The sequence below is a fragment of the Palaemon carinicauda genome, chromosome 28 (assembly GCF_036898095.1).
Source record: "Palaemon carinicauda isolate YSFRI2023 chromosome 28, ASM3689809v2, whole genome shotgun sequence".
Classification (NCBI taxonomy): domain Eukaryota; kingdom Metazoa; phylum Arthropoda; class Malacostraca; order Decapoda; family Palaemonidae; genus Palaemon; species Palaemon carinicauda.
This window is the reverse complement of record NC_090752.1, coordinates 55,703,000-55,715,966: the sequence shown is the minus strand read 5'-3', so window position 1 is coordinate 55,715,966 and position 12,967 is coordinate 55,703,000. Positions and strand designations below refer to the sequence as shown.

General features: G+C 49.2%; 1 protein-coding gene and 1 pseudogene across 1 annotated transcript in view; both read right to left on the bottom strand.

Annotated features, from left to right (window-relative positions):
* Positions 1 to 3,979: 3,979 nt before the first annotated feature.
* Positions 3,980 to 4,098, bottom strand: LOC137622128 (5S ribosomal RNA; annotated as a pseudogene).
* Positions 4,099 to 11,300: 7,202 nt separating this feature from the next.
* Positions 11,301 to 12,967, bottom strand: part of LOC137621818 (18S rRNA aminocarboxypropyltransferase) — a 48,813-nt gene continuing 47,146 nt past the window's right edge. The window contains exons 5-6 of the mRNA XM_068352324.1: positions 11,811 to 12,024; positions 11,301 to 11,491 (exon numbers count right to left, since the gene is read on the bottom strand). Coding sequence (XP_068208425.1) covers positions 11,301 to 11,491; positions 11,811 to 12,024 — 405 coding nt within the window. The remainder of the gene's footprint in view (positions 11,492 to 11,810; positions 12,025 to 12,967) is intronic.

The following is a 12,967-nucleotide window of genomic DNA, read 5'->3' as shown; positions in this document are numbered from 1 at the left end:
TACAGGTGCACCTGGTAACTTGGTGTCAGGCGGCATCTCCATCAAATCAGGCAAGGACATGGCCTGGGAGAGGTTAATACTATTGTTGGTAATGGGGGACGAAGGCTGTACAGAAATGGGCAATGACCCATTTTTAATACGCTGTGGCAGAGCCTCAGAAGGCAATATGATTACCTTGTCATGCAGTACTTTATTATCAGAGGTTGTATTTCTTTTCTTAGGATTACTGGCAGTGCTAGGTGGGGTTGCTGTCTCCTGTGGTAAATTTACCTTTGATTTTAAGGCCTTTGCATAGCTGGTTGATTTATTCAACAGTCTTTTTGCATGTCCCACACTTATGTGTTCTAAACTTGATTTGTTTAGGGCAGCTTCCTCCAACTTATACAGTTCGCATCTCCTATCAGTTGATTTATGATTCAAATTACAATTTGAACACCTGGCCTCAAGTGTACATTCTCCATGATAAGTTTTGGAGCAAATACCATACATTTTTCCATTTTTGCAAACTTTGGATGGGTGTCCAAATTTAAAACAATTAAAACATTGCAGGGGCTTTTGTTTGAAAGGCCAAACTTTAATCCTTTCATTTTCAATAAAAATATGGAAAGGTACATCAGCATCCTGGAAAGTAAGTATAATCATTGAAGTTCCAGGAACCTTATGCACTTTCCATACATTTAATGGACACAGAAAGTATCTCCTCCTCTGTAAATTTGTACAGGTCCTTATTAAAGACCACTCCCCTTCCATAACTAAAATTTAGATGAGGTTTCATTTCCAATGTAATTTCATCACTGCCTGTCTGTAAGTTAGACAGTATTGCAGACTGAGTCGAAGATTTGGCATGGATGAGATAACTATTCTTCCCAAAACGAGATATATCTCCAGGTGCTATGGTTCCTACTTTTTTTTGGATAAACTTACATATCTTAAAATAATTTCCTATTATCCCTTTAGGTTCAGCTAAGAGCCACATTGGTGGTTTGGGTTTTCTCTGTGAAGGCATGGGTACATTTCTATCTTTTTCAAACCAATCAGCAGGTTTGTACACATCCAATTCCTTTGGGACCTTATCACAAAGAGCTCCCATGATGTTCAATTCATTAATTTTGATACTACTAATATTACTTATTGCATTAAACGCTTCATCATGACTTTCAAAAGATATCCAAGAGTCCCATTTTTCATCTCCAAGTCTCATCCTTATTTCCTTTATCAATCCATAGCACTCAAATGCTCTATATATATCATCATAATTTGTCTCTAATGGGATTTGGGAAACATGAAGGAATCGTAGTTTCCCTGTGTTACCCAAATTGCTAGATTTTTTAACATCAGTAGAGTGGTCCTTTTTAGTTCGAAGGTCGTCAACAGAATTTTCCTTAATTACAGTAGCAGAAGTCGTCAACAGTGCCGGGGGGGAGTCAGCAAATCCAGGGGATGGGGAGTCAGCATTTGAAGGGTCCATATTTAAGGGTGGGATTTTCATGTTTCTTGTTGTTGTTTTGTTGGGGTACCTGCTTGAGAATTATAAGAAAGTATCATACGTTGGAAAGGAAATTTGTATTCTCCACTATCGGCGCAATGAGAGTATACTTCCCAGATGGTTCATACCCTACCCGAACCTAGGCAGTTGACCTGGAGTTCCAGAAGGAACTCTGGGTTAGGACGTTCCCAATACCACCTAGTCAGGGTATGGGGGACGCGACAGTATTTACTCAATACTCGGAACACAAGGAAGCATGGTTTACCTGCAGAGGTTCGAGGTCAGCTATGCAGAGACCAGGATGCTGCTTCCCCGTAGAGGGGATGATGAAGAAAGAAATAAGGGCCAGACATACTTCTGTCGTTCATGCAGACTAAAACCTGATAACAATGCCCCCAACCTTCTGCTACCTGTCCAAAAAGGAGCCTGAAGTTAGACCAGCTGTTGTGTAGCCACCACAGAGCGATAAAAAACGTATCGAAACTCCTGTGGGTCACGCCCTGCAGGAAGCGGGCTGCGAAGGTCATTAGATGCTTCCAGACTCCAGCTTGTAGCACCTGCGTCACAGAGTAGTATTACTCGAAGGCGAGGGACGTTGCGATGTATCCAACATCGTGCTGTAGGGCGACGTGACGGGGGAGGGTCTGGAGACAGGTCGAGATGAATGTCCTTGAGTCCGAGCTGAAGAGGTATACTGGTGACTCTCCCCCGTGTCCTCCTTGTGCTCCCAAATCGGCTGCAACTGAGGACAAACTGCAGCTGTTCCCAAAGCTAACCTCTTGATTCCTTTACTGGCAAGAAAGAGAAGGTCTTGGGACATCAGATACAGAATGGAGACTCGAAATCTTGAAGGAATTGGACCGAAGGGTCGGGACCCCAAGATTCTGAGTCTAGCCAACAACTCAGGAGCAAACCTGAATGTTGCCTTCCCCTCTTCCTTAGAAAGGGCGGAGTCGTACGAGACCAAGAAGATTGCTTACACACTGGCCGCGGCCAGAGTGAGCAGGAGACCCAAGACGGAATACAATCCGAGGCCTGTCGTAAAGGGTCTTGAGAAGATCTCTTAAGGGACTAAAAAGTCCGAGCCATGCTCCGAGTTGGAGGTCTCACTCCGACTAGGGCAGGGACGATCGTAGCTTCGCACGAGCGAGGAAAGATCCAGCGGGCAGGAAAAAGTTATTCCTTTAAGCCTGAAGGTCAGGGAAAGGCTGAGCGACAGGTTTCATTGCCGAGAGCGGAAAGGAGTTTCCTCCCGCCGAAAGGCAATAAGACCGTTATTGCTGGAGAAGAGGCCTCAAGGGAAGAGGTATATCTCCCACGGCACCAACCACCGAAGACTCTTCACTTCGCCTGGAAGACCCCTGCGGATGACTATCGCAGATGACGCGACCTCCGTCCCGCGACTGTAGCGGGTTGTCTCTTCTTGAGGAGGAGGCGTAGTGTCTCCAGGCATGAAGCCGAAGCGACGCCCCGGTTCGTGAAAGATGTTGCAGTGTGGTTGTTTGAGTAGTCTGTGCCGTGGGAGAAGCTCTCCCGGGAGTTCCGTCAGGGGAAGCAGAGGGTCCAGAAACCGTTCTGTGCATAGTCCCAGTGGAGCTCTCCCATTGAAAGGTTGACAGACAACCTGGTCTTGTTGAGACCCATTCTCCACAGACAAAAAGGAGGGAAGACGCAGGCGTCGAAGTTGTCCCACCATCACCGGAATGCATCTTGCCAGAGTCTCGGGGTCTGAGACTGGGGGGAAGAACAGCGGAAGCTTGAGGTTCCAAGCTGTCGCGATCAGGTCCCCCAGACCAGGACTTGTTGGTTACTCAAGGCCAAAGACCCCCAGGTACACTCTCTCTACGAGGCTCTGCTCGGATAGTCGGAGAGAACATTCCTCTGCCTGGAATGAGAGAGCCGATGGTGGTATTGAGAGTATCTCAATTATCTCGGTATCTCTACTTGAAGATGTGAAGGTGTGAAAATGCGTCCCCTGCTGATTAGAACAAGCCAGAATCATGAAGTCGACGCGCACGGAGCGACTCGGCAGGAGCTGTAGGATCTGTAGAGGGGCCAGACTACGGCCCCTAAGCCTGCCTGAATGATGGAGAGGTATCCTTCAGGTCCTGACCATAGGCCTGGACCGGAACATGCCCCCCCCCCTTTTCTTTGACGAGTCCGAGAACAGCATCAAGAATGTGGGGAAAGGACAAGAATATCCACTCCCATCAAGAGGTTCCATAGGTCAACACCCATTGCAGGTCTAATAGTTCCGCTGGTCCCATAGGGGCCAGGAAGTCCGGTTAATCGTTGCCTGAAACCACCGGAACTTGGACCGCCCCACATAGAACTTATCCTGAGGCAACCGTTCGGAACTATAGACGGGTCAATGAGGAAAGGAGAACTAGGAAACGTTCCAAGGTAGGGCTGAAAGCTCTGCTTGACTGAGAACAGGTACTGCGACTCTCCTCAGCCTTGCCATAGTCAACTGAAGGGAAGGCTCGGAGGAGGTGGCAACAGAATCTGGCATCCCCAGGTGGTCACCCATCCAAGTACCGACCAGAACCGACGTTGCTTAACCTCGCTGGACGGACGAGAAGCGGGGTTTCCAACGTGGTAAGGCCGTTGACTCAATATCATGGCCAGATACTCCAAATGTTGAGGCAGAAGAAGAGAAGGCTCCTAGCAAAATACCATGAACCCACACTCATGGTAAGCATCTGGAAGCTTGTCCCGGCGCTGAAGAAGGTCGAACCCGAGCCTACCGGAGTTGACCAGCCCTCCAAAAAGCGAAGGAGGCGGAAGCCTGCACCTGAGCGGCCATGAGGAAAGCAGGGAGAGTTCTCTGGGGAAAAAAACCTGCGATGCCACGGCGAGATCGCCATACTGCATCATAAGCAGGAATACCTGCAGTCTAGGCTGAATTCCACGAGCTCCCTGGAAGATGGATGGAATGGAAACTGAAAGTACCCGTCCTTCCGATCCAGGGTTTAAGGAGTCCTGTCGCCTCGTTACCAGTCTGATCGATTCTGCTGTTCTACGCTGGACAAAGTTTGTTCGACAAACTTGATCAGGGCTGAGAGGTCGACTACGGAACTCCCGTCTCAGATACTTCCTTACAAAAAAGGATCGAGTGAAGAAGCCGGGGGTGAAGCCGTCGATGATCCTATGGAGGACCTTCTCCTAAGGTATTGATCATTCTGCCCAAACGGGCAACTCTTGCCGACGCTATGGCATAGAGGTTCAGAGACACTGAATTCGCTGACAGAGACGGCAGGCGCGATATCCTTGGCTGATCACAGAGATCGTGCGGGAATGGGCATCGGGAAGCTGTCATCCGGATGAGTAACCTTAAGCATCCTCCCAGCGTGAAACCTGCAATCCTAGAGTTCGTGAACTCTGCCGCTCCCTTTAGGACTATGCTCCCCCCCCGGGGGAGCCTCCCGTGCCATCTGTTCCTGACAGGAGGAAACTGCAATTGGACACTTTGTCTCAGTTGTCGTACCCGATAACTTAGGCCGACGTGGTTGAAAGAAAAAGGCGCTGGAGCCCTGCAGTCTGGAAGAAAGCGCCTTGGAGGAGTGAAAACAGAAGTCGACTTCCTCCGCACAGCCGCTGTCTAAGTCTCTGTCCTTGGGCACAAACAAACTCTTCTCAAGGATGGCCCTAGATCTGGCACTCTTCAGACCCCGAGACCAGGGCAGAGCCGCACTGGACTTCGGGGCCTTACAAACGTCAAACACTTCATCCAAGATCGTGTCTTTGCCTTCACGGGGGGCGATGACTGGATTCATAAGCCCGTTAAGTTGCCTTATCAGGCTTAGGACCTGTCAGAAGGCATGTTCGGATTCCTGCTGTTCTCCTCCCTGCGGGCTGGCAGCTAAGTCTCCTGCCCCAGGGATCTCTTCCTGGGGTGAAACGTGGACATTCCCCCGGGTAGTCGTGGGTTCCTGGCGAATCCTTGAGGAGGATTTCGGGACGGTCTTGGAGTCCTTGGATTCCCTCCTGGGAGGGATACAGGATCCCAACAAAGAGATTCGAGGGGCCCCTTCCTCACGAGATGATTCTCCTCCATGAAGCGAAGTCTCCCCCCTTGGTGCCGAGGGGAAGACTACCGCCCCACTGGACTCACCTGAGGACGGAAAGGCCTCGTCCACGGGAGAAGGAGAAAGCCCTCGAGCAGAAGGGGCCTTCGCGACCGACTTCTTGGGAACCAACTTCGTCCTGGGGGAAGTCACCACGAAGTCCACTCCTCTCTTTCTCTTCAGCGTAGGAGAGACAGCCGTTGGTTTGTTACCCTGGTCGGCGAGTGCTGGTTTCATAACCCTCACTAACGCCCGCACCAGAGGACCAAACCAAGTCTGTTGCTCCAAGGACACAGAGTCCGAAATCCTCGCTAAAGGGAAAGGGATCGGGCGATCCTTTGTAGTGGACACCACAGTACCTGCCTGAAAAGAAGGTGGGGAAGAATGATGTACTAACCTCTCCTCAGTAGTATCCTTGTCCTGCACTACCAACCTGTGTTTGGGTGGAGGCGATCCCGAGCGTGGTCTAGGAACACGCGTTCCTGCTGCTACCCCTGGCTGCGGAATTCGCCGCGAACGATGGTCGCGCGAGGGCGAATGGTCGCGCGGGCGCGCAGGTGGATGATCGCGCGGGCGCGCAGGCGAGCGGTCGCGCGGGCGCGCAGGCGAATGATCGCGCGGGCGCGCAGGCGAGCGGTCGCACGGGCACGCAGGCGAGCGGTCACGCGGGCGCGCAGGCGAGGGTGGGCAGGTGAATGAGCGCGTGTCCGAGGCGGCGAACGCAAGCGTTGGCGCGATGGCGAGGAAACGCGCTGCCGCGTGGGTGAGGAAGACCGCTGGCGATGTGGATCAACAGGAGACCGGTGGTGAGCTGGTGAGCGCTGACGCGCAGGTAGGCGATGGCACGTTGTGGCATGGTGACGCGTTGGCGAGCGATAGCGAGCAGCATGCGCCGGCGAGCGATCGCGCGATGGCGAGCTAGTAGCCGGCGAACCATGTCCCTTCAGAACCTCCGGCTGACGAAGCGTTGGAGAACGTTGGCGCGCAGGCTGTAACACACGCGGGCGGTCCGGAGATCGCCGAGAAACAGGTGATCGCTGACGCGTAGAACGCTGGTGAATAGGCGATACCAAAATCGCCTGTGCGCGCTGACGAGCAGATGAACGCTGGCGCGTAGGTGATCGTTGACGCGTGGGAGAACGCTGGTGAATAGGCGATACTAAAATCGCCTGTACGCGCTGCAGAGCAGGTGAACGCTGGCGAGCAGGTGATCACTGGCGCGTAGGTGATCGCTGGCGAGCAGGAGATCGCTGGCGAGCAGGAAGTCGACGCGTGAGATCCTGTGAAGGGACAGGTGGCGCGGCGCGTTCACGAGCAGGAACAGGAAGATCGCAGGCGCGTTGGCGAACATGTGCTTTTGACACACGCGCTGAACGATGTTGCGTAGCCACAGGGTCAGAAGACTGATGGCGAGCACGGAGCTCAGCAAGAACTGTAGGATGGTCAGAGAACGCAGGGCGATGCTCCTCAAATGAGCGCTGACGAGTAGGGGAGCGCTGGCGAGGAGGGCGAACATCAGGAGAGCGCCGACGAGCAGGAGAGCGCTGACGAACAGGAGAGCATTGGCGAACAGGAGAGCGCTAGCGATCAGGAAGCGCTGATGAGCAGGAGAGCGCCTGTGCGCTAACACTGAGCAGGAGCAGGCCGGAAGACCGTTGCCTGTCCGCCGGGAGACTGATGTCCGTCGGAAGACCGTTGTCCGTCAGGAAGACCGTTGTCCGTCGGGAAGACCGTTGCCCGTCAGACTGCTGTCCATCTGCATCAGGGCGGATGAAGGAGTTGTAGGCTGCAAACGTAGATTCAAAAAGGCGCCTCTTAGCACCCTTATAGGGAGATGAGAGGCCCTTACGACGAGGCGGACGGTGAGCCTTACGGCGAAGGAGGCCAACAGCAACAGCAGCAGAAGAATCCTCCGAAGAGGAGTCTCTATGAGTGTACAGTACTCTCTCGCGAAGAGGGGCTCCTGCAGTTGCCCACCCCCTTAAGCGAAACTGCAGGTGTGACCGCTCAGCACCAAGAGCATAGTCGCACGAAAAAAAGGCAAGAGAAGAACCCCCCAAAAGGGGAAAAACTCAAGCCTTGACAGGAAAAACTTCCCTCGGAAGGAAAGTTACCCACCCAAGGAGACAAGCCTCCTGAGTTCTAAAATGAACTGGAGAGCTGTCAATCGTCACGGGAGTACTTCCAGTAGAAGGAGACACGCCCCTGACGAAAATCCAAAGGGGAGGCAGCAACAGCCGAATCCCCAGGCCTCCACAAGACAGCTCACACCGTAGCCATATTACAGAAAAGAACTAGATTGGTAACTGTAAAAAAATAAAAACAAAAAACATTAGTACACATTCATTCCCCCGGGAAGGCTTCGAAGAGGAATCCCGAGGGAAAGGAAACAAGAATTACACAACAGGCACGTGCCCTCACAACCACTTACACTCACGGAAGGAGAGCTGTAACCAAAGCAGAATTATAACAATTATAATTATGAAACTATGTAATTATGTAATTTAAAAATGAATGAACACTAAAGAAAGAACGAAAACCCCAAAAGGAATCATTCTACAAGCTGAAAAATTAACAACTACAATTAGATTCATAAACTAATTGAGACAAAACGTACGGCGTAGCAACCCCCCCACACGGGAAGGAAGCTACAAGGGCGTAGTAAAACGTAATAAAAGGGTGACCGACCTCAAGAGAGAGAGAGAGAGAAAGACCGAAGTCAAACTCGATCGCAACCCATAAAATTACGCCGTGGTGGCCTAACTGCCGAGGACTCCACGGAGATATTGTACACTACACACATAACTCTGAAAAGGAAACTTACTGATTTCTATACTCAAATATATATACAAACATGAAAACATGTTTACATATATATTGAGTAAAAGAAAAGTAAGCGATTAAGTAAAGACAAAACAAACAATGGCTGCCAAGCGAGGACCAAGACAGAGACGTCTGTCCCAGTCCGAGCCAAAAGTGAAAGTGAGCATTCACCTGTGTGTGAGGGGGGGGGAGGGGTAGCTAGCTACCACTACCCTACCCCCCCGCTAACTAGCGCGGGGGTAATACACCCTCGTTAAATTCTAATGGCTCGCCATTTCAGCTGCGCTAAAAGGTAAACCCAATGTAAATAGCGTGGTTTGTATTTCGGTTACGGAACAAATATGTTTTTGACACGCGCTGGAGAACGCGAACGCTGTTGCGTAGACACAGGATGAGAGAGCTCAGGAGACTGATGGCGCACAGGGAGTCCAACAGGAATTGCAGGAAGGTCAGAGACCACGGGGCGATGATCCTCAAAAGAGCGCTGACGCTCAGAAGAGCGCTGACGAGCAGGAGAGCGCCTGTGCGCTAACACTGCAGAAGGGCGAGCAGAAGAATGCTGGCGCGCTAAGCGTTCCTCAGGAACCACAGGATGTAGGATGTCCTCAGGAGAGCGCTGACGAGGAGGGCGAACATCAGGAGAGCGCCGGCGAACAGGTGAGCGCTGACGAGCAGGAGAGCGCCGACGAGCAGGAGAGCGCTGACGATCAGGAGAGCGCTGACAAGCAGGAGAGCGCTGACGATCAGGAGAGCGCTGACAAGCAGGAGAGCGCTGACGAGCAGGAGAGCGCCTGTGCGCTAGCACTGCATGTGGAAGGGAAGAATCCCTTTGCCCCGAAGGGACCGTTGCCCGTCGGGTGACGAGTTCCCCAGAAGGTGAAGATCTAGCAGGAGTTGGAGAACGGTCTGCAGAGAGGTCCAAAGGAGCAGGAGCTGTAGGCTGAGTACGACGAGGAGAGTCCCCTTCGGAGGAAGAAGATCCAAAAAGGCGCCTCTTAACCCCCTTATAAGGGGAAGGGAGGCCCTTGCGACGCAGCGGACGGTGAGCCTTACGGCGGAGGCGGCCATGGGGAAGATCATCAGGACCATCAGTCCTCCGAAGGGGAGTCTCAGTCAAGGCACTTCCCTTAGAAGGAAGCTGAACAGCAGAAGAGCCCGTAGGACTCACTTCCCCCTTCGAAAGATGTACGGAAGGGGGAGGAGAGCCATCAGCACCATCATCCTTAACTGCACCTGCAGAGGATTGCCCAGCCACATCGGAGGCCTCTGCCACCACGACGTCGACGATAGACAGAGGGTCTACCTCTGCTACCGCCGGCGACTGCTTAACGGCGGCCCCCAACGAGACAAGGTCAATCAAGGCGACCCTGGAGGGCAAGTCCTTAAGCCCCAGGGAAGCCCAAATCTGTAAGAGATCATCATTAGACAAGGAGTTATCAATGGCCTCCCCCGGAGGAGGAGGGGGAACCGCCCCGCTATGGGAGGCGACGCCCTCTCCCCCCACCCAAGGTCGGGAAACAGAACTAGGGCCTGCGTAACCACTCGGCCGACTCTCCTTAGGAGCCGGACGAGGGGGAGCTTCGGAGGAGGTTTGGGCGGCGAAAGAAGAGTCCCGAGAACCTTCCTCCTTCAAGGCAACCCCCGAAGGAGAACGGTCTCTCTTGGATTTCTTCTTACGCCGGCGGCCAAACCTCTCCCACTGGGAGGCAGACCACTCCCTACACTCACTACATGTTCTCCTGGTCACACCATCGGCCCCGACACTGAGGGCAAAGGGTGTGAGGGTCCGTATCTAAGGCCGACATAAAGGTCCCACAAGGGCGGCCGGCAACACCAGGGCACGTACGCATAGTAAGATAATAATAAACGGTAGTCAACTTCAAATAAACACACAAGCTGTAGTAAAGAAAAAGCAGAAAAAAGATTAAAGGCTGTCAACGAGGACGATGTACAGACACGTCTGTTCACCGCCGAGCCAAAAGTGAAGTGAAGCAAGTCACCGGTGTGTGTGTGGGGGGGGGGGGGAGGGGTAGCAAGCTACCCTTCCCCTACCCCCCGCTAACTAGCGCGGGGGTAATTAACCCTCGTTAAAACTATTCACTCGTCATTTCAGCTGCGCTAAAAGGTAAACCCAATGTAAATAGCGTGGTTTGTATTTCGGTTACGGAACAAACAGAAAACTGTAGCGTTCTGTAGTACAATAAACGCAGTAAAGTTTCGTGGTGCAGTAAACTCTGTAAAGTTCCGAAGTGCAGTAAACTGTAAATTCCCATAGTACAGTAAACTCTGTAAAGTTCTATAGTATAGTAAACTATATTAAGTTGAACTATTGTATTTTCTAGTTAAGAAAAATTAGTTTGATATGCAGTTATGAAGAGGCCCATGATGAGGATGGAATCCCATGCAAATATATGAGAAAATTTAGATTACTTATTTTCACTTTTACATATCATTAACAAATCTAGACAATACTAATAAAAATTATAAATGTTACTCTAAGTGAGAAATAGTTAAGAATAATCATTAAGAGGCAATAAACAAGTACTGTATATGGCTATTAATTACTTGTGGAGAATAAAATCACAACTATGGTACAAGTACAGTACAATACAGGTATCATTATTATGATAATTATTATTACTGTACAAGCCAAGCTGCATCCCTAGTTGGTAAAGCAGAACACTACAAGCCAAAAGGCCTAAATTGGAAAATTTGCTCAGTATAGAATATGAAACACTAAAAGAAGTAAAAAGAAACATGAGGATAATATAGAAAAAATATGATGCAAGAGTCATGTCTGCCTATTCAGCAAAAGAGAATTAAAATGCATTGCACATGTACTGTACTATACTGTACTTGAAATCTAATTATTCAAATACTTGATTTCGAGAATCTTTCCACAATTTGGAAACAAGAATGAAACATTAAAATCCAAGCAAACCTTTCTTTCGCCTGGACTCTTCTTCTAGCTCCTGTAGATATTTATTTTGCACTTCAACAACAGCTGTGCTATTACTGCAGTCAGAATATTTATCTAAAATTTCTTTATTTACACTTATAAACGTCTTGCCCCACTTGAATTTGCTCAAGTATAACATGGCAGCAGCCTTTTCACCTGAAAATAGTGAACACATGTGAATTTCACACAAAGTTAACAATAAAACTAAACCACAAAGCCAGACATTAATAAAGATTAGCTTTTATTACCTATCAGCATGTACAGTAATGCAGTTGTATTTTGTAATTCATATCAGTTATCCATTAACACTATTAAATTATTCTTAATTTAAAGATTACTAAACAGAAAGGGAAAAGTCAGCTTAATATTTTTACACAATTTACAATGACTATATCATGATTAAGGAATCTGATTCTTAGGGAGTGTCCTAAAGATTTAATTAAAGAAAAACACACAAGGAACAAACTCTTCTCACCACATATATACATCGTTGCAGCGTAAGCTTCCACACACGACAACTTGCAAGGACGTCCATAGTTAACGGGATTACAGGCAACTAAATATGGAAGTAACCTTGGATATGCTGCTTTCATACGATTGAAAGGGGTCTCTTCAATTTTAGCCCATGAGCAGTCAACTACCGCAATCCCATGAGATAACAATATACTTGCGTCTTCTGGTGAGACGCACTACAATATTGGAAAATATTATGAGTCAACATGGAGTTTTTATGATTAAACAAAGTTTTATGAATACTTACCTGGCAGTTATATATATATAGCTGATATCTCTAAATCGGCAGAATTTTTCAAAACAAGGCAACCGCCTTGTGGTGGTTGGGAGGTAGGTGGTAACACCCGTCACAGGGTGGTCCAAGGAATCATTCCCGTGTCCAAGACTTCAGTTCATCTATGCCAGACCTGTCTCCTGAGGGGAGGTGGGTGGGCCTTTGAATATATATATAACTGCCAGGTAAGTATGCATAAAACTTTGTTTTATCATAAAAATGTTATTTTCATTAGTAAAATAAATTTTTGAATATACTTACCCGATGATCATGTAGCTGTCAACTCCGTTGCCCGACAGAAATCTACGGTCGGGATACGCCAGCGATCGCTATCCAGGTGGGGGTGTACACAACAGCGCCATCTGTGAGCAGGTACTCAAGTACTTCTTGTCAACAAGAACTCAATTTTCTCCTCGGTCCACTGGTTCTCTATGGGGAGGAAGGGCGGGTTCTTTAATTCATGATCATCGGGTAAGTATATTCAAAAATTTATTTTACTAATGAAAATAACATTTTTCAATATTAATCTTACCCGATGATCATGTAGCTGATTCACACCCAGGGTGGTGGGTGGAGACCAGCATACATGTTAACAAAGAAGCTAAGTATCCCGTATTTCATTTTATCAGTTATTCAAAATAACAAACATAAAATAAATAAGTACCTGGTAAGGAAGTCGACTTGAACCATTACTCTGCCTTTTTTAAGTACGTCTTCCTTACTGAGCCTAGCGGTCCTCTTAGGATGCTGAACGACTCCTAGGTGCTGAAGTATAAAGGGCTGCAACCCATACTAAAGGACCTCATCACAACCTCTAACCTAGGCGCTTCTCAAGAAAGAATTTG